Source organism: Arvicanthis niloticus, chromosome 30 (assembly GCF_011762505.2).
Source record: "Arvicanthis niloticus isolate mArvNil1 chromosome 30, mArvNil1.pat.X, whole genome shotgun sequence".
Lineage (NCBI taxonomy): Eukaryota > Metazoa > Chordata > Mammalia > Rodentia > Muridae > Arvicanthis > Arvicanthis niloticus.
Window position 1 is genome coordinate 21,310,814 of NC_133438.1, and position 20,895 is coordinate 21,331,708.

At 42.0% G+C, this 20,895-nt stretch overlaps 1 protein-coding gene across 2 annotated transcripts in view; it reads right to left on the reverse strand.

Annotated features, from left to right (window-relative positions):
• Pex7 (peroxisomal biogenesis factor 7) overlaps window positions 1–14,038 on the reverse strand; it is a 59,784-nt gene extending 45,746 nt beyond the window's left edge. Inside the window, exons 1-3 of one of the 2 annotated variants that reach the window (XM_076928056.1) lie at window positions 13,813–14,036; window positions 12,384–12,441; window positions 11,082–11,232 (exon numbers count right to left, since the gene is read on the reverse strand). In XM_076928056.1, the coding sequence (XP_076784171.1) occupies window positions 11,082–11,232; window positions 12,384–12,441; window positions 13,813–13,927 (324 nt within the window). In that variant the 5' untranslated portion in view covers window positions 13,928–14,036. Of the gene's footprint in view, window positions 1–11,081; window positions 11,233–12,383; window positions 12,442–13,812 lie in introns of both variants that reach the window. The other variant, XM_076928057.1, reaches the window with a different exon arrangement.
• Between the last annotated feature and the right edge of the window lie 6,857 nt (window positions 14,039–20,895).

Here is a 20,895-nt window from a genome sequence, read left to right on the forward strand (position 1 = left end):
TCCATAGACTCATATATTTGAATGTCAGTTTACCAGGGAGTGGAACTGTTGGATTGGGAGGGCGGGGCAGTGTGGCCTTGTGAGAAGAAGTGTGTTCCTGGGGGGGGGGGGGGGGGCTTTGGGGTTCCAAAGGCCCATGCGAGGCCCAGCATCTTGGCCCACAGACCCTAGAATAGCTCTCAGCTACTGATCCAGTGTCTGCCTGCATGCGACCATGTTCCCACCATGATGTTGAGGGACTAAACCTCTGAACTGTAAACCAGCCCCAATTAAAAGCTTTCCTTTAGAAGAGTTGCCTCGGTCATGGTGTCTTTTCAGTCACCAAGACAGACATGGAATCCAAAAAAGTCAAACTTGGAAAAGTGGTCACCACAGACTGAGAGGAAGGGTGGAGGCAGAAGTGACTTTGGCCAAATGGGACAAAATTTTAGTTATAAAATCGATACATTCTAGAGATACGAGGTTAACAATCACATATGCCTGAAAGCTGTTAAGAAGTTGATCTTACATGTGTTCCCCACACACGTAAGATGGTACCTATACTAAGTGATGATAATCAACTTTATTGTGGGATCGTAACTAAGTGCATACTCAGTGGGGTACGGTAAAACCTACAAACACTGTTCGTGTGTTAAATAGAGTTTTTCATTTGTTACCTATACTTCAATGAAACTGGTGGGCATAAATTATTAAAGTTTAAGTAAGTAAGTGAAATAGTTTATGTTTTATACATCAAGGACGTTTTTACGTTTTTATTTCTTAAAATGTTGATTATGCTTAGTGTGTACACAGTTATGCCCACCACTTGGGAGGCAGAGGCAGGAAGCCAACTTGGTGAACAGAGTGATTTCAAGGTCAGTCAAGGCTACATATGAGACTACATCTCCAATTCCCAACAAACAGATTGCATTAAAAGCATATCCCCAGTGTTTGACACTCCATCCCAGTCCTGTCCTCCCACTGCCCATGTCCAAGCAAGAAGAGAAGAAAACAAACCAACAAGTCAAGTGAGGTACAGAGCCCTTGACTGACACCAGAGATTGTCCTCTGGCTCTACGTGCATGTGCACTCAGTCTCACATGAGCTCACATGCTCACCCACATATGCAAAACATTAAACTAAGCTTAAGTTTAAAACAGACGTAAGTACAAAAGGATTGCTATGATGGAAGATCATGTTCCTGCAGGACTTGAGGCTGGCCCAAATGTTAGCAGGCTTAAGAAGCAGAGGTGAGTCAATGACCAGAGATAGTGACAGCAACACCAAGGACACTGTGTGTGGTAGTCATGCCTGTGAGCCCAGCACTCAAGGGTTAGAAACGGATGTATCAGCCTGGGGTGCGTAGTAACAGTCTCAAAGGGAGAAAAAAAATATAAAAGAAAGATTCAGTACCCAGGGGTCGGGGCTGGAAGACTTTGGGCAACTGTGAGTGAGGGCAGTATTTAAAATATAGAAGACTGGAGGAAGGAAGATACTATGACCCATTATGCATTCTGAATGTCTAGGACAAATAGGCAATTCCCTCAAGTTCTAAGAACAGTTCACAGCCTGAGAGACGTTTGGGGACACAGATGAAAAGAGAAACCTGGGCTCCACAGAACCAGCCTCAAGTCAACTCATTCAACTGTCAACACACACTAACTAAATACTTAGTATTAGTACCAAGGGCATGAAGGTGAGATATTTGGAAAGGTAGACAAGACCAGCCCACATGGACCTTATCCTTTAGTAGGAGAAGGTATCCATAGGTACATAAACATAAAAACTATGAAGAAAAGTAAAGCAGAGTAACAAGACTTAACAAGGGCAGCCAGTTACTTCTCAATACAAGCCAGGGAAAACCATGCCCAACAGAGACCTGAGCGTTATAAAGTATTAGCCTTTGGGGAGAGAGAGCAAGGAAAGACTTGAAGCAAGGGACAAGCTGGCCCTCCACCCAGGAACACAGAGAGCCAAGAATTAAGAGAAGAAATGGAACAGGCGATGCCTGAAGTTCACCGTGGGATTCCTCTCAGACTACGGCCATCGACCATTAGCTATGACTTAAGAGTACAGTAACTCTCTGGCCACCCTCCCCATCCAGCCCTGCTTGTTTTTATGCAGTGTGGCCTCTATCCAGCTTGAATGAAAGCATATTTGTAAGTGCAGATGAATGTCACTGCCCCTGTTCAAAGCCTTTCCACATCGCGTGGCTTCTGCAGCTTTTCGGTTTCACTCAGCATTACATGAGATTCATCCATGATGATTTGTGTCGCCCAAAGGTCAAAATCATGCAAAACTATGCAAGCCTTTGGAGCGCATACATATGTAAGCTTGAAAGTGTAAACAGAAAGCTGAAGAAAGCAGTTGCTTCTAGCGAGAAGGAAAGACGAGGAGGAGGTGGGAGGGTTATGAAGAGGTAATCAGGGGCTCCAGAGCACAAGTGATGCTTCATTTCTTAAGCTACATGGTAAATATTCAAGTGTCCAATGTACCATTTTTCCATCTTATATATATATATATAGAATATTTCCTAACAATACAAGTCAGCAAGGCCTTCCCAAAGATCTCCACTCAATGGTAAATGCTAACTGTTCAAGCCCATGCTTCCTCCGTCCTTGCCTTCCTGGTACTCTTTGCTTCTCCTCCCACACTGCTACTGACTTTTCTGCCTGGTTCTGCATTCACACTCTCCATCAGAATCAAGAACACTCTTCCTGCCCCATCCCAGTCAGTCAAGAGTCTCCTCACTGTGCCCACCCTCGGCCCTTGCCATGGCCTCTCTCCATAGAACAATCAAGGACCCAGGACACACTGCAGGCCTGCTCATTTCCCCGGCGAGGCCAAGCACAGTGTCTCACTCTCAGCAGACCTATGGAAAGCTCTCGGAATGCATAACATACTGGATGGAAAACACAGCTCGATCATTGTGTGCTGACAGGTTCTTCTGTCTGCAGTTTCCCCCTCCACAACCACTGGAAGAATGGACACTGCAGACTGTCAAACTAGATACAAAAACAACATGCAATGCCTGGCTAGCTTCAAAAGCAGGGTCTTACAGATGAAATTATACTGAGTAAAATTAATTGGAAAAATAGGAGAGAGAAAAACAAATTAAAAACCTGGCAATATTTTGTGCCTCTTTAGCAAAGCTGTAATTCATCAAAACCAGTTGAGCAGATATATTTTATAACGAAAACTAACTCCCAAAGAGCTTGTGTTAATCTGCCCTAAAGTAGTGCCCTTTTGTAAGGTGATCTACTTTAATCAAAAACAGCCAAACAGAAACCTGCTCAGAATTTTCACTTAACCTTCATGAATACAAAAGAGAGAGCGATCCTTAATCTCAGCAATTAAAAAGGGCTTTTTCTTTTACTGAGAAAACTTGTAAATCTTTTTCACTATGGAGATTTGAAAGTTTCCGTGAAGACGCACAGTATCCCACGCGGCTGCCATTTTGTCGGTCACTTTGTTCCCCTTGTGTCCCTGCTCCCTGTCACTAGCTGCTGACTAGAATGGTTCCTCTCAGACTGTTCCCGTTACTATCAGATCATTTCACTCCTAAGCACCCAGCAGACAAGGACCTTCTTTTATCATTAGCACAGATCACACACATCCCTTAAATATTAAGAGTGGCTTCCCTGAAGGCATCTAGTAATACATATTTGTCTGATTGTCACAAAATGTCATTTATAGCTAGTTTTGTCTGTTAAGTCTGTTCTAGACTGACATGTCCCTTCTCACTCTGCTTCTTCTCCCCACCTTCCAACTTGCTTTACATGCAACTAATATTGTTAGTTTTGAACTGCATTCCTGTTTGCTTTTGGAATTAATATATAGCATATATTTATAACAGATGTAAATAACTTCAATTATGTGGTTGCATATATTGTACTATAGGCCTCCTATATAAAGGTTAAGTGTTACATATTTTAAAATAATTCTCACATGAGATAGACTTTATATGAGCCTGTACCAAAACTGAAAATCATTTCCAGTTTCATATACAAAATTATAAAGTAAGATTGAATAAAGTCAGTCTTGATCACGTATTCTTATAATCACAACACTTGAAAGGCCGAGGTAGGAGGATCATGAGTTCGAAGCCATCCTTGGCTACACAGTAACTTCAAGATCAGCTTAGGCTATACGGCCATCAAAGATTATCTTTAAAAAAAAAAAATAATAATAATTCTTATCTATGGTTGGTTCCCTTGCTTGCTTGCTCTGGAGACAGCCACAGTACTGACACCCACACTGAGTACATGAGAAGATGACAGATACTGTAGCAATAATTATGCATGGAAATCCTTCTCTACTCAAAGATTCTATTGGCTTCTATATATCTAAAACCACCATCTTTGTCTTCTTTAAATTTTTAAAGAAAGTTTAGAGTTTGGATAATGGAATATAAGTAACAGCTTTGCAAGGTAGAGCCGTTGCTCTGGTTACATTTCTGTTGCTCTGACAAAAAGCAACATGGGAAGGAAAGAGTCTGCTATCCTGCAGTCCAGGGCACAGTTAGCATTTCAGGGTGCTCAAGCCATGAGCTCAGGCAGCTGCTCATGTCACAGTCACAGTCAGGAGCAAAGAGAGGACGCTGTATGATATGGGCTTGCAGCTCTCCTCTCTGACATCTTTCAAGACCCCTTGCCTAAGGAACAGCACCGCCCACAGGGGCCAGATTCTCTATAATCCTCAACAGCCTACCTGATCTACATAATTCCTCATGAAGACTCTTCCAGGGGGATTCTGGGTTGTGTGAAATTGGTAATTAAAACTAACCAGCACAGCCGTTAAAGATTCTTTAAATTTACACAGTGACTATTATAATCTCCAAAACATTAGACAGCAAATATATCAAGACAATTGGAAGTAAATGCCCATGAAGCTAAAGCAATGGTTTTCCAAACAGTGCTACACACTGGAGTCATCTAGGACTCCAGATAACCTTGACAACTTGCCCAAACCCACCACTGTGACCTAAGCATGAGAAAAGTTTAATGCGTCCTAGTCCATGCTTGGTGTCCAGCAAAGTTGAGAACACTGAGATAAAACAAGCATCATGCATACTTTTCTCACTTTACATTTGGAGATTTCAAATGTCTGTGCTGTAGTCCAGTCTTTCCTAACAGCGACCACCTGAAGCAGGCTAACTGAGAAACTTTAATCTGCTCCTACAGGTGGCAGCTGTTAGGCGTATAATACACATGGGGTCCACTGGGAATACCGTTTCCCAGCCTCCTCCCCCACCAATGTACCACACATACTGTAAGCTCCAGTCACAGCAACTGCTCCTGCGTGTTCGCATGACCCCAACTACTAAAGATTAGCATACAAGTCTCATGCATGCCTGGCGCATAGTATGTGCTACCAGCATAGGCATGTCTAGTGCTCTTAATACAGTACAGATTTTAAAATACTACATGGTGCTCCTTTAACAGTGGTGGCAGATAATACAACCTGCTGGCAGCAAAATTCAAACAAAGAAAATGAATTATCTCTTATCTAACTAGAAGATAGTTTTCTACATAGAGTTTTAAACTGCCATTTTAAAGTATACTAAAATATACCTGCAGTAATCTACTCCAAAATAAACGGCTGACTGTGACTAAATATGCAAAAGGAAATATATTGTGCTGCTTTTTTCCCACAATTATTACAACTCTTTTTTTTTTCACTTATCTAACAGGATGAGTGCTCTGCTGTACATACATCCACAGGCCAGAAGAGGGCACCAGATCCCCTTATAGACGGTTGTGAGCCACCATGTGGTTGCTGGGAATTGAACTCAGGACCTCTGGAAGAACAGCCAGTGCTCTTAACCGCTGAGCCATCTCACCAGCCCCATTGCAACTCTTTAAAGAAAACGAGGAGCTTAGGTATGGCTCAGCAGTAGACTGTTTCTGTACTATACACAAGGCACTGGGTCTGTCACCGCATCAAGGAAAATGGAAAGGAAGAAAAAAGAAAAAAAAATCCCTTTGGTAGAGAAATCTTTCAGGCTATTTTCTGTGTAAACAGGACCATATATTCAGTGCAAATGGGACCAAATATCTAAAGGGACCATACTAATGTCAAATATATAATTATCATTCTATGTTACTATTTTATTGGTATTCATCAATACAGATGTGTCAGCTATCCTTATCAAAGGGCACATTATTAATTCACATTTTAAAGTAAAGACATGGGCTGGAGAGATGGCTCAGTGGTTAAGAGCACTGACTGCTCTTCCAGAGGTCCTGAGTTCAATTCCCGGCAACCACATGGTGGCTCACAACCATGAGAACTGATGCACTCTTCTGGTGTGTCTAAAGACAGCTACAGTGTACTCATATAAGTAAAATAAATAAATCCTTTAAAAAATATATATATAAAATAATAATAAAAAAAATAAAGTAAAGACATAAACCATTCATTATTCATTTTGTAGCAATAAACATTACTATAAAATAAATAAATACAATGTATTTATTTCTCTGTGACAGAATACAAACAATGGCACACTCTGCTCAAAGACTGGTTTTTGTAAGTACTTGAAAAACTACACATCTGTAAAAAGAAAGACATTCCAAGCTGGGGATGTAGCTCAGCTGGTAGAGCATCTCTGCCCAGCATGAACGCAGCTCTGGGACATGAGTGCCACTTCCAGCACCACATACACTGGGCATGCCCAGACAGACGTGCAATCCTCGCACTCATGAGGATGAGAAGTTCAAGACCATCCTTAGGAACTGGAAGCTAGCCAGGACCAGTGTCAGAAAGAAAAGAGAGCGGCAGAAAGAAGTGAGAGAGACTGACTCCGCAACCTGAGAAACCTTGCTACCCAGTAAGGAGAGCAAATGTGTAGTGTTCACCAGCATCCTAGCAAACTGAGAACGAGACACGGGAGTAAGCACAGGGCTGACTCTGCACCTGCCTTACAACCCCTCTCGATGCTTTGCCCTGAACAGCACAGTGCTGCTCCAAGTCCTGAAGCAGAGACAGCAAGCTCTCAGTCCACCCTCCCGCCTTACTGTTTTCTTCTGTTGTTGTCCTTGCTGCACTTTGCCGTCTGTTCTATTCTTCCACCCCTATTATATTCAGCACTGACTAAGGCACCAATTACACAACACAGAGAAGAATCTGACTCCAGCTCTCATGTTAAGTTTGGTGGTAAGCACCTGTACCCACCGAGTCGCCTCATCCACCACCCCTTGATGTTAACTTGGTTTCTTTTTTCTTCGATTCCACCAAGACCTTCAATCCCAAAGCCTAAAACTGATCTAAATCTTGGATTTCTCCTTTCTCCTCCACTTGAAAGTTGACTGCTGGATAGACTTCCCCCCAGAAAGAACACACTAGAATAAAATACAAGGGAAGAATAATGGAGGCCAAAGGGGACACTGGGGAGATGGGGGGAGGGGATACACTGAAATATGTATGAAAATCCCATATGGAAACCCATTACCCTGTAAGTTAATTTTTAAAGTTCAAATTAAAAATAAGAAATCAAGTACCTGGAGAAATTCAGTGATTTATTTTCCTAATCTCACTCTGAAAGGACACACTACTAGTTTATATTTATTCAATGCCAGCTGGAGCTGAAGCACCCATAAGGATCCTGACCTAAACTACACTATTATACTCAACTTAGAAATGAAGAGACTAGAGCTTAGGAAAAAAATAAGTAATTTATCCAAAGTTACTTTGCATACAAGTCAAGCCCAAGGTTCCCTAAAGCCATGCTGTGCATCCTTACATAAGCTGTGCAGGAGAAGACAGCCCATTGCTTGTCCCTTTACTTTGTAATGTGGCTTTCCTGAACACACTGGTGACAAAATAAAACCCAGAACTGTCTGCTCACTCAGTTACAAGTGTATTCAACAAATAAGCATTAGTTCCTGACCTGAAATTATTCTGTTTCCTTAGCACTTAAAATGTGCAATGAACTTGCATCTCCCAGTCCCTCACTACTCCGAACTCCTGTGCTGCAGTCACACCCACCAATCTGATGTGATGGACTGGGTCCTTGAGAAGGCAACTAGCTAAGAAAAGTGGTGTTCTCATGAATGGGGCTGGTGTCCTCAGAGAAGGAATCCCTCCAGGCATGGTGTCTGATGACGATAATTCTAACACTTGGGGAACAACGCCAGGAAGATTGCCAGCCTGTTTCATAGTGAGTTTCAGGCCAGCCTGATCTACAGGGCTACAGAACAAGATTATGTCAGACAATCAAACAAACAACACTAGGGATTCTTCATCCTCTTTCCATCCTGTGATGACAGAACAGGATCACAAGTCTACAGCCAGAAGAGAGCTGAACCTGATCTGGTGGCACTCTGACCTTGGACTTCAGCTTCTGGAACAGGGACAGGTTTCCGTTATCTACGAGATACTCAGCCTATTATAATGCTTTATAGGCAGCCACTGTGCTTTCTTGGACTACCACATATTCTAGGACTAATTACAGAAACCCTGCTTCTTAATAGCAGCCTGCACTAAGACAGAAGTCAGGATGAATACATGAGGGTGCACTGAGACAAACGTCTGAAAGGCAGTTAGTTAACATCAACAAGCATATCAGTAAAACAACAACAACAACAGCAATCAAACAATGCATCTGTCAGAGCCGATTTTAGCTAACAGCCAAAGCATCCCGATACAAATGTTTATCAAAAGTTACCTTTGGGGAATCTAGAAACATGGTTCAGTGAGTAAGACTGCTTTCTGCACAAGCATGAGAATCTGAGTTCTAATCCCCAGTATCCTCATGAAAAGGCCAGGTGTAACTGTGCACGTATAACACTGGCACTGTCTGGAGCAGAGACAGGAGGATCACAGGAGCTTCCTGGCTGCTAGGCTAGCTTTGACTTCAATAAGAAATAAGGAGGAGCCTGATAGAAAAGGACAACCTGCATCCCCTTTGGCCTCTGAACACACACTCAAACACACCACATACACGCTGCCCCATACACACTCAAACACACCAATGCACATGTACAACACACACACATGCCCCCCACAAAATACAATCCAAATAAAACAATATTTAAAAATTATGTTTGAGAAGAGAACAATGTAGAATAGTACACACGTGACAACGTATGTCTTCAACACAGCCCATCTTCAAACCTTCAGAGAAATGATGTGTGACACAAGAGTTTGTGGCTAAAGAAAGCAGACTTGAGCACAAAAGAAGCCATTTTTCTGACCATGATTAGTGTCGTCTAAAAGTCAAATAAATTAATTCCAGAAATAGAAAAATTCATAAAGACCAGCCATTAGGGACATTCCAAATAGAATTCCCTAGAGAATATAGAGAGACCACTATGTATATTGAAATGATCTATGCATGTATATGTACGGATCCAGTGGCTGGTGAGTATTGTTCACTGCATACAGCTGTGAACCCCATGCCTTGTGATCATTACAAACACATGTACATGGCTGTGACGTCGATGGCTGAGGACTGTTACGTTTAGAACAGATGATGTAGCAATTAAAGCTAGCTTAAAGGAAACCATTAAAACAGTGCACCGTTTCCTGTCACTAGATCTTACCCTAAGATCTGCTCATCATTATCCTACCAGTTACACAAATAAAAGGCAACACAATTTTAAGAAAAATTTTTGAGAGGAAAGGATAGTTTTAAAGAAAGAAAGTAAAAAATTAAGTTATTTGTAACACAAATTATGTAAGAAAATGCAGAAATAAGCTTTGGTATATTGGGATATAAACTAAAGCCTGGTGGTTCCCCCCGTAGCGCTAGCACATGGGACACTGAAGCGTGAGAGCCACCAGCTCAAGTTCATTTTCAATCACACAGTGATCCCCAGGCCAGCCTGGGCTACAAGAGCCCCTATATCCTAGGAATAAGAACAGTCAGCAAGAATGATGGGCTGCCACACCATGTGAGTTCTGGACTCTGCTCTGGAGGGACTCCTTCATTAAACACCGAGTTCTTCTTCACCAGAGCTGCCATTACCAGTGAGTTTTCAAAAACCATGGTAATTTACAACCACATTATTCAAGGAGCCATCCCAACACAAGTAAATAATTTTATTTTTAGGACTAATTATAGAACTATTGAGTTTTCTAAAAATAGCTATATCTATACAATGTTATCTAGGATGCTCACATAACTCAGGTTTTTTTTTTTTTTTTTTTTTCACAAAATAGTAATGCTCTCCCATGTAATAAACACTTGTTAAAAGCCTAAGATGAGACAGGCGTAAGTGTAGGTAAAGGCCTGAAAGCACATTTGCAAGTCTTTATTGGAAGGCTCTACTGCTAAGGTAAAAAACCAAGAGAGAATGTCTTCATCACATTCCTTAAAATGTATGCATGTGTTTTGGTACTTCCAAAGTATAAACTAGTTCCTGTGCCTTATATTACACACACACACACACACACACACACAGTCCAGGCGACACAAGAGTCATATTTAGATTTACGTTTAAATTTGCTTTAGGGGGCTGGAGCAATGGCTCAGCGGTTAAGAGTACATACTGCTCTTGCAGAACACCCAAGCTCAGTTCCCAACACCCACACCAGGCAGCTCGCAAACGCCTGTAACTCTAGTTCTCTGTGGAAAACCCAGTACCACCAGCTTGCATGGGTGTCTGCACTCACTCTGGTGCATGTGTGCATACACACAGTCTCACACACACAACTTAAAAATCAATAAATCTTTATTTTCTTTTAGTGAACTTAGCCTTCTAGTTGGCTCTTGAGTGCTGTTGGAATACACTGAGTCTCACTCAAGCCTAAGGACAATCGTGAGACAGCCTGTGACAGCCCGCCCACCCTCTCCTAAGGCACCGCATGTAGGCCTGTTCATAGGGCATAATAAAAGCTGTGGCCCTCTGAAGGAAATGATGCCACAGGGCCTGCTAGAGGCACTGCTATTGCCCAATGAGGAGCCTGACCTTTTCTTGTCTTGTCTTAGGCTAAGAAGTACTTTATGTTTGAATAACAGAATAATAAGTGACATCTACTATGAACAAGAAACATTAAAGCTTAATCATGTCCCCTGAAAGCATTTCCCTGTGTTCATCCCAAAGAGACTTAAACAAAGACTAAGAAGGAAAAGCAATCATCTGAAACTCCCATCGTACCTCCTGGGTGTGTTCTTTATAGACTTGAAGAGGCCCTGCAGGTTTGCCAGTGTCCCAGAGCTGTAGTGAACCATCACCGCTACAGGTGACAAGGACATGTTCATTGTTTTCACTCCAGGTAACATCAAACAAGCCATCATTCCAATCAAAGCTATATCAGAAAAGAAAATACATGCACTGCAGGTCAGAAAATGATTAACAACCTTAATTTTATAGTTACTGGTTTTTCCCTTGTTTTTCACATATTGTAACACACATTACCTCAGACGATCTTCAAAACTACAAGAGGTAAATAGAACAGGAACTTCACAGAAGCCTGGAAGCGGAGCCCAGGACGGGCAGGCAGGTAACTGGAAAGCTAAACTGAAAGGAAGTGTCCACCCACTAATGTGACAGTGTCCACCGAAGGCGCGCTGACGGTCACCGGCTACTTGTTGTAGTGTGCCTGTCACTCACAGCATGCACCAGTAAGCCCTTCAAACTACGGAGATCAGGAAGTTCAAATACTCCCATAACTCTTTCATCCAAGCTATGAACAGGCAGTGGCTTTCTAACCGAATCTCTTCTCTCTGCCTTTGATTGATCCTGATAGAAGTATCATGTGTCCACCAATCAGCCTGGACGACAGGTACAGAGAGACACTGGGAAATCCACAAGAAGAGCATTAGTTCTTGCTCAAGTAAAGCTAAATTATACTAAGACACAAAAGAGAGGCAATGCCACAAAGTACACCCATCAGCTCACTGTTTTAAGTGTAAAATATATCATTTGTAAGTGGACACTAATAGGCTTGAGAACATGGCATAATCATAATTAGCAAAAATAATTTCTATATTATGCCAATGTAAAGGTTTGTTTTATATCGTAAATGAAAAACCTACCAGCTCCAAATATTCAAACTGCAACTGCACTAAGACTTTGACAGTCATTCAAGGTGTATGTGTACTTATTACAACCATTATAATGGTTTGGGGAGAATGGCCACCGTAGGCTCTTAGGTTTGAACAATCCCTAATAGACAGAAGTATTTGGGAAGAATTAGGAGATGTGCTATTGTCGGGAGAAGTGTTCCACTGGGGGCAGGCTCTGGGACTTCAAAAGACTTGCCCCATTCCCAGAGTGCATCTCTCTGCCTCCCATTTGTGGATCAAGATGTGAGCTCTCAGCTGTTCCTGAAGCCATGACCTTGCTCTGCCATTATAGACTCTGACCCTCTAAGACCATACGCCTGGAGTACTTTCTTTTATATGTTGCCTTAATCATGGTGCCTAATCACAGCAATAGAAAAGTCAGTCACCTTACCTTCGAAAAATCTGAAGTCCAGTTTCATTTTGATCCAATACTAACAGGGTTCCACAGCCTGGAAGACAAAAAACAAAAACAAAAAACAAAAAAAAAACAACCTAAGTCATGTGGTTGAACCTTCTGGGAGGCAGACAGGGTGAATGAAGACTTCTGGGAGGCAGCTAGGGTGAAGACTTCTGGGAGGCAGCCAGGATGAAGTGTTAAGCACTATGGACCAGCTTAAACTACCACAAATTTCCCATAAAATAACTGTAACCATATATACTAAAGGATTAAAAGTTGCATAGTATGTTTCAGTCATTAAATATCCAACTTACCATCTGGCCTGACTGGCATCCAAATACCAGCCTGGGGAAATGCATCAGAGTACCAACTCAAACCAGGCCAGGCGCGGGGCACAGAAACCTTTCAAGTTGGAGCTAACATCTCTAATAACAAAAGGGAGGCTCATGCTTTACAAAAGCCCAAGACTGTGATCCTGCTTTGCTAATACACGTAAAACCCATCTATTATAGCAGTTTAAGGCAAAGTATGTGTGGAAATACCACATGCTCTTTGGTCAGGTGTTGGAGACTGTTAATTTTAGTTGTCTGTCAGTAGTCAGTTATTTTTGGTGAAAGACTAATGTCTCTTTCTCTCCCCCATCCCACACTTTATTAACATCTGATCAAAGTGATTCTGCACTTGAACTTTACAAGGTAAGATGACTAATTACTAAGCTCACATGCACACTCAACTGTTACTAGAGTCTTAACAGAATTATGCTTTGAGTTTTTGTGATCAGCAAGGGGTGTAAAGCGTTAAAAATCTTCCACTTAAACATTACTGGTTTCTTATAAGAAACCTTTATAAAAGACTTTAGCCTTCCTCCTAACTGCTAGCCAAGAACTGTAAACCCAGCTGCGCACGCACTAAGCACTAACGGTCAAAACTATAAGAAAATAAGTTATCTACCACTACTTCTCAGAAATCATATTTTTTTTTTCTGCAGTAAACAAATAGTACAGATGGCTGACATGACGCAATGGCTTGCCACACAGTGCTCCTGCGCATAAACAACAAATGGGGTATACGTTAAAATAAATGGCTTAAGCACTTAGACATCTCTGCACATTTATCCATTTTCCACGAGACAACGAAAAAAGGGTGCAAAGAATTTTCTAGTGTTTTTTTTTTCTTTTTCAAGAAAGGGCCAGAGTCTCCCTACGTTTCAGCTGAGGCTGGCTTTGAACTCTGACTCTGTTGACTCCACCTTGCAAGGGCTGAGAAGTGCATCCTTCTTACAGAAGGGGAAAGGACCAGCTGCAGACTTCCCTGGGGACCGAGGAGAGAAGGCGGAGCTCTGTCTCCCCCTGGCGGTGGCGGGCGGCACCGCGCGCGCAGCAGCGCGTCCTACGCCCGCCCCGGAGGCGCGGCCCGCGCTCACCCGCGATGCCGTAGTGCTGCGCCGCGGCACAGGCCAGGCGGCCCGGCAGGTACGGAGAGAACTCGGCGGCATAGCCGTGGCGGCCCGGCACCCGCAGCGTCCGCGCCGCGCTCATCCCGCCCGCCCGCCGCCACTCGGCCTCCCCGCCCGGGCGCGGACAGTTTCGAGGTAGACGTGCACCGCCGCGGAGCCCTGAGAGAACTTCTGAGTCCGGGAAGGCCGGGCGGAAGTGACGACGTCGACGCCCGGAATCCTAGATTTTGATTGGGCCACCTAGAAAAGGGAGCTGACGCCGCCAAGACCATTTTTCTTTAGGGAAAAAAAAAAAAAGTACTGGTTTGATTTGGCTAAAATCAACTGGTCTTTCAGAGATTATTCTAGACCTAAGAGAGAAGATACTAGTTAGGGGTCACTTCTGACAGTTGTCCACGTTTAATTGCAACCTCCTTGGCGGAGCACCTTGTTTTTTATTAATTGCTTGAACTTTCAAAACTTTGCTATCCTGACATTTCCCTGCTGATTACGAAATAAAAGCCACAACAAACTCTGAAAGCAATTAGTGAGTCCAAGGACGACGAATGGAGTGCTGGGTTGCCCAAGGTAACTTGAATCCAGACAACAATGAAGTTAAAGGATAGGAGTTCTATCATGTGCAATTAGCTGTCTATAGGTGTTACGTAGTTAGTTGCACTGTGCATATATATTCCGGTGATTGAGGAAAACTTGGGCTCATTAATTCGTTCATTCAAACATTTGCCAAGCATATGCAGTGTGGTAGATGTATGCGCGGTTTGCCAAACCAAACACTGAAGAGTGAAAGAGATTGGTGTTAATCATTAAACCAATCAACCTGCACACACCAAGTCATATACCAAGCACGGTGCTAGACTTTTATGTTCAAAAGACCCACTGGTGCATGGTTGAGCTCAAGAGATTACAAGACATGAAAGCTTTTAAGTGTAATCAAAATACCATTGATGCTATGATAAATATACATGGGTGTTTTTAAGGGTGCAGTGACAAGGAACGCTTTAGAAAGGAGATAATCTAGGGTGAATTCACACAAATGGGTGTTCTTTAAATAAAAACTTGGAAGCCGTTGTGGGATCAGGAGATGGGTGAAGAACCCAGGAAACCTAAAACCATAAGGGGTGGTAGCTGCCAGGACTCAGTTTAGCCTGATAGACAAAGAGCACTTTGGGTAGATTCCGCCTGATTAGAGGAAGTCAAATGCTCCAACAGGAAGTCTTGTATTGTACATCGTGCCCAAAGAACTGTGCAGCAGTCTAAATAATACAGAATTACGCAAGTTTTCAGATATGGATCGTTGAGTGAGTTATTATTGCCAAACACCACTAACTGGAAACTAGAGATTGGCAATGGAGTACCAGTTAGAGACTTTAGCAACAACTCAAGCAAAAGATGCCAAGATGGGGTGGTAGTGTTTTGTTGAGAAGTATGGAAAGGAGAGGGTGAGATTGAGGGTCAAATGAAGACAAAAAGCTTAAATGGTTTCCAACTATTAGTATAGTGCTTATACAGACACAGTAATTGTTTATTGAAATAAGGACAAGTTTGGGACAACAACAAACTCCAGCTCTATATGTTGAGTGTGCACTGTGTGTAGTACAGCAGAATGGAGTCCAGGCACGACTTCTTATTTGCATGTAGATAATATTTAAGCCATGGAAATGATTTTTATTTAAGAAGAAAATGGTAAGATAAGAATGGCAGAGTCTACCTCTAATGAATAAAGATTTCAAGGGACCAATTACTGGGCTAGGAGTAGGCGGGACTTCTGGGCTGGGGAGAGGAAGAGGGAGGCAGGAGAAAGAAGACTTCTTTTTGGATGGCAGAGAGCTTGGAGCTACAATATAGGCAGCCAGAGGGTTCTCCCCACCCCCTCCCGGTTTAGATGGCAGATCTGATCTACCACCAAAAGATTTAACATAAAATAGCTTACAAAATTAGGATGCTAGTTTCTGCGCCCAGCGATTGTGTCACCTGTTAATCCTAAACTAAGATTGTGGGGTATTTTCCTTCACGCAGCATCTCAACTGGGTTCCAGAGAAAGATATGGCAGCAGGCACCCCAGCCAGCCACGGGAATTTGGAAGTGTGGGGTGTGAGAGGCAACAGCCTACCATGGAAACTTAGAGAGCCAGGTGGAAAGACTGTGGAGCAGACACAGAGTCGGCCTGCCTGTCCGGCGGAGGACAGCCTGACCGGCGGAAGGCAGGCCAGCCTGTCCACCAGTGCCGTGCCAGCGGTACCATGGATTACCATTTAATATTTCATGTAACAATAAGAGAAGACTGATTTGGGGGAAACACAGCCACATGGGAATCTGGCAATGGAAGCTATGGAAGGTGCGAGAGACCCACAAGATGGGAACCATACATTCATTTATTACTTGGTTTAAGAATACTGCTTAGTAGCTGGAGAAATGGCTCAGTGTTTCCCAGCACTGACTGCTCTTCCAGAGGTCCTGAGTTCAATTCCCAGAAACCACATGGTGGCTCACAACCATCTGTAATGAGATCCAGTGCCCTCTTCTGGTGTGTCTGAACACAATGACAGTGTACTCATATATATTCACATCATATAAAATAAATAAGTCTGTTTAAAAAAAAAAAAAAAGAATACTGCTGCAGCCAAGCATGGTGAAGGAATGTCTTTAAGCCCAGAATTTTGGAGACAGAGGCAGGTGGATCTCTGAGTTTGAGGCTAGCCTAATCTACAGAATGGCTGTCCTAGGGACAACCAGGGCTACAGAGAGAAACCCTGTCTCCAAAACCAAAACAACAAACAAACAAAAAATATTTCTCAAGCTGGGAGGATTTGCACACTATCTTCTGGTGTAGATTTAGATGCTTAGTAGACCTGCATTAGGCAATGACACAGCAGAGTCCTCCAGCTATGTAAGCATCGCATCTGTTTGGGTACCTGGTATCTCTGTCTGTAGCAGTAGTAAGTGCAGACTAGACAAAGTATGGGAATTATTTCAGATAACAGCAGGTAAGGGTTGGCTATCATGAACTCAGATGCCTAAGAAGTAGAGCATTTCTAAATTTTTCCAAGGAATTTAAATCTCTATCCCTGTGGGGAGGCAAGGAAGCCCCAAGTGAATGTGTATCATTTTTGGCCTGGCACAGCCAGATCAAAAACGTCAATTCCTCAGGCCCAGGAATTGGCACGGCCTTACCAGAATGATGCTCAGAGGGTGGGGAGCACAGCCTTCCTCTGGTCTGATATGAATACTGATGGTGCGTACAAGTATGCGTGTTGATAAATGCTGGACCAGTGAATTCAAAAACTAGCAACTGCAGCTTCAGCTTCTCTGGTGCTTTCATCTGATATTCCTTCCTAAGAAAACCTTGCCTTACTGTCCTACAGAGACAAACTAACTTCCCTTCCTGTGCTGTCCGTAATAGGCATAAAGTGCACACACACACACACACACACACACACACACACACACGCCACTCCGAGTGAATGTCATATGCTAACTACAGCAAAAAGAGCAAAAGCACATTTAGACTAAAGTGTTCGGCTCTGTCAGGAACTTAGAAAATGGAAGCTGACACTGGACCTGCTAAAGGGATGCTCCTGAGCAATCCAGGGCTCTGCGTTGGGAAGGCAGCGGGAACATGCCCTCACACACACTCAGCAAACACACTTCCAAGAGCAACAACCCCAGTCGCAGGCTGAGATTGCTAAGACAGTCCATGCAGGGTATCACGTGTGCAATGGAAGGCGTGGGCATTATATGATATCTTCCTGCTAAAACCAGGGGATACCACCAGACCTGAAGTCCTCACATGGCAGTGTGGTATGAGTACAGGCTCCAGAGGCAATGGGCTCATTTTCAGTTATTAATTATCAGCTTTACTGCTTAAAGTTGAAATTTGAATTGCAGTGATATTTCATTTTTAGACAATGAGAATGCTACATGTGTTGCTTGAGTCGTCTTGGAAGCTTACACGCATAGGCGGTATTTGTACACCTGTCTGTTCCAGGACCTTTGCACTCAGGGGAACCTGAGGTCCAGTGTATGTGGTATCATTTCAGTTATACTGCCTGTGTGCTTTTATCAAGGGTGACACAAGATGGCTTACATAATCCTGAATCTGTGTCAACATGAAGACTTCTGTCACTCGTGTTTGCAGACACTCGCAAATTCAATTCCAAGTTAAACTATTATTCCGATTAGATAAAGGGCAATTTGAACTCATGGGTTAAAGAGCAATTTGTCCCTTCTTTTCAAAAATAATGACTTACAGAACAATTTTGTTTTGTTTTGTTTTGTTTTTCTCTCTGCATATAGCTGTCCTGGAACACTCTCTGTAAATCAGGCTGGCCGCCTCAGACTCACAAAGAACCACCTGCCTCTGCCTCCAGAGTGCTGGGATTAAAAGCATGCACTTGTGCCATCCAGCAGAGAACAGCTTTTTTTTTTTTTTTTTTTTGAAAATATGATGCATTAAAAAGTAACTCTGATGGCAATGTTAACTGAAAAGTTAAGAGTCTTGCAGACATATACTGTGTGCCAACTTCTCCTGAGACTGGTATTTCTCTCTGTTAGCTTTCAGAGAGAAAACATTCAAGAAGCTCGAAAACAAAGTTAGTTTCCCTTTCTCCATGTCCCTAAAACAATCCGCCCTCAGATTTCCTCTGACCTCTGCCGCCACAGCTTCATTGTTGCTGGTTTGGTCTTTAGCTGCCCCTCCCCAGGAATGGTCTTACCTTCCTATCTCACAAGAAAACACTGTCCTCTGGAGCTTCTCCATCAAAACTGAATGCTACCAGAAATTCCAACCCACTATAAAATTGAATTTCCAATTTTTTTTTTAAAAAGCATTCATCATAAGTTTATGAGAATTACAATTTCTTCTCTTATTTTTCCTTTTATTTTAAACCAGAGATTATCTCCTCTTTGTAGCAAATTTGATGAATAAAAATGTTTGTAAGACAACCAATATTAAGACAGCTTTACAGTGGAGAAAGCATAGCTAAGTAGCAGAAGATCCTGTGTTTTGACAAAAGAGACTTGGACATTTGGGGTTATCTTTTCCTACCTATAATATAAGTATGGTGGGGTCTAATCTTTTTTAAAAGATCTTTTAATTATAACTTTAAGGCTTCTTATAATGAAAATCCACCATACTTGGAAGACATTTTTATTCAAACTAAGTCCACCAGAGGGTAGCCAAGCTTTATCCTGTGTTTCCATGATAACAGGGTAACATTTTCTGCCAGTGGGGAAGTGATGTTGGGAGCTTAATTAATAAAGCAAATATTGTTGAAAATCATGCTCCCTGAGAACTACAAAACACTGCCAAAAAATTAAAAGTATGTTGACCTAAATTCATTTTTTAAAAAAATTAGTATTCATTTTAAGATATTCATCCAAATATCAAGAATATATATTTTGCATGTATATTTTTTACTTTAAGAAAAAAATGCACACACATGGTAAATAAATATTTGGATAGTAAATAATCAGAAGTCTTTTCATGCCAGATTCTTTACATCTGAGTCCCAATTTAAAAAAAAAATACTTTTTTATATTCATGTGTTCTAAACTTGAAGATTTAACCAATCTATGGAAAATATTTGAGGGCTAAATTATGTTACCAACCATGTAACAACATCATTCTTCTTGCTTCTTTCTCCAGACAATACAATAGCCGCAGGAAGTTCTCTGAAGACATACGTCTATTTTGCAGAGCCAGCAGGCTGACACTGGATGTCTAGAACATCAGAATTTGCAGAGTGATGGGATATTCTACATCAAGCTTTTGTTCAATAGCCCTTTACTATTAACATCTGTATCTGACCTAACATCAGTCTGAGTACTATATAAAAACTCTTGGAAAGTATGGCTAAGCAGTCAGAGCTCCTCCTGACTGTAGCCCCACTAGGTGACTATCTTCTCTACAACATAGAAAGACAAGGCCAGCCTGGGCTGCCTGAAACTTTGTTTCAAATTTTTAAAAAGTTGCTTTTCAAGGGGAAAAAAATGAGTGAGTGTGCTTGTGTGTGTGTGTATGTGTTTGTGTGTGTGTGTGTGTGTGTGTGTGTGTGTGTGTGTGTGTGGTCTACTGGTAAATCATAATGTGTTTCTGAGAAGAAAATCGAGAAACATGTCACAGTTTCTCTGGGAAGAATGGAGACATTTGAAGTCAAAATTGAACAAGACTTACCAGTCCCTGTATTATTTTATTACTTTTTAATTGTATACCACAAACAGCTATAGTACATCTTGGGTATTATTCCATATGAACCCATGTTTTTATCATATATGTTTTTAGCAACCCAGAAAGTTCCAAATTTATTTGAAGTGATATGTGTATATTTTTACCCCAAATAATATTGCTATGAATGGGCTTTGTAGTCGAGCAGATTTGGGTTTAAAAGCAGGGTCCACCACTAGTCATCAGGGCATTGTGGTCAAGTATTTCCCTTCAGCTGTTTTGTTTGTACATGGATTTAATAATCAGTTCCTAAAACAAAGATGCAAAGAGCCTAGGATTATGTCAGGCACAGAACAAACATTCTGCTACATTGTCACAACGACCATAACATGGACTAGACTCTGTTCCTATCCTCTGCATCAAATTCACAAAAACTCCAACTTCTCCATGAGTCCCTTTAAAGATGGAGCCTACATGTCACTAATTAAAGCTAGGCAGTATCCATATGCAGTCCATATGCAGTAGGACTGGTATCCATATTAGAAGAGAAAGAGTTGGCAGAAAAGTCTTATTTTTTTTTTTTTTTTAATATGGAAAGGCTTGTATACACTGCAAAGGCAGCCACAGAAAAGCCAGAGAAGTCCTTTCACCAGAAACCAAATTTGCAGGCACCATGATGGAAATCTACCAGAAATGTGAAAAAAATAAATCCCTGTTTTTTTTTTTTTTTTAATTAAATTTTATTTTTGTTAATTTGGATACCTTTAGAGCACATTCTTTCCCCTCCCCCCAACTTCTCCCACATACTCCCTGCCCCTCTACCCCACCCAATTTCATGTTCATTCTCTTTCAAAAAGATGATGAAAATAATCTAAACAAAACGATGA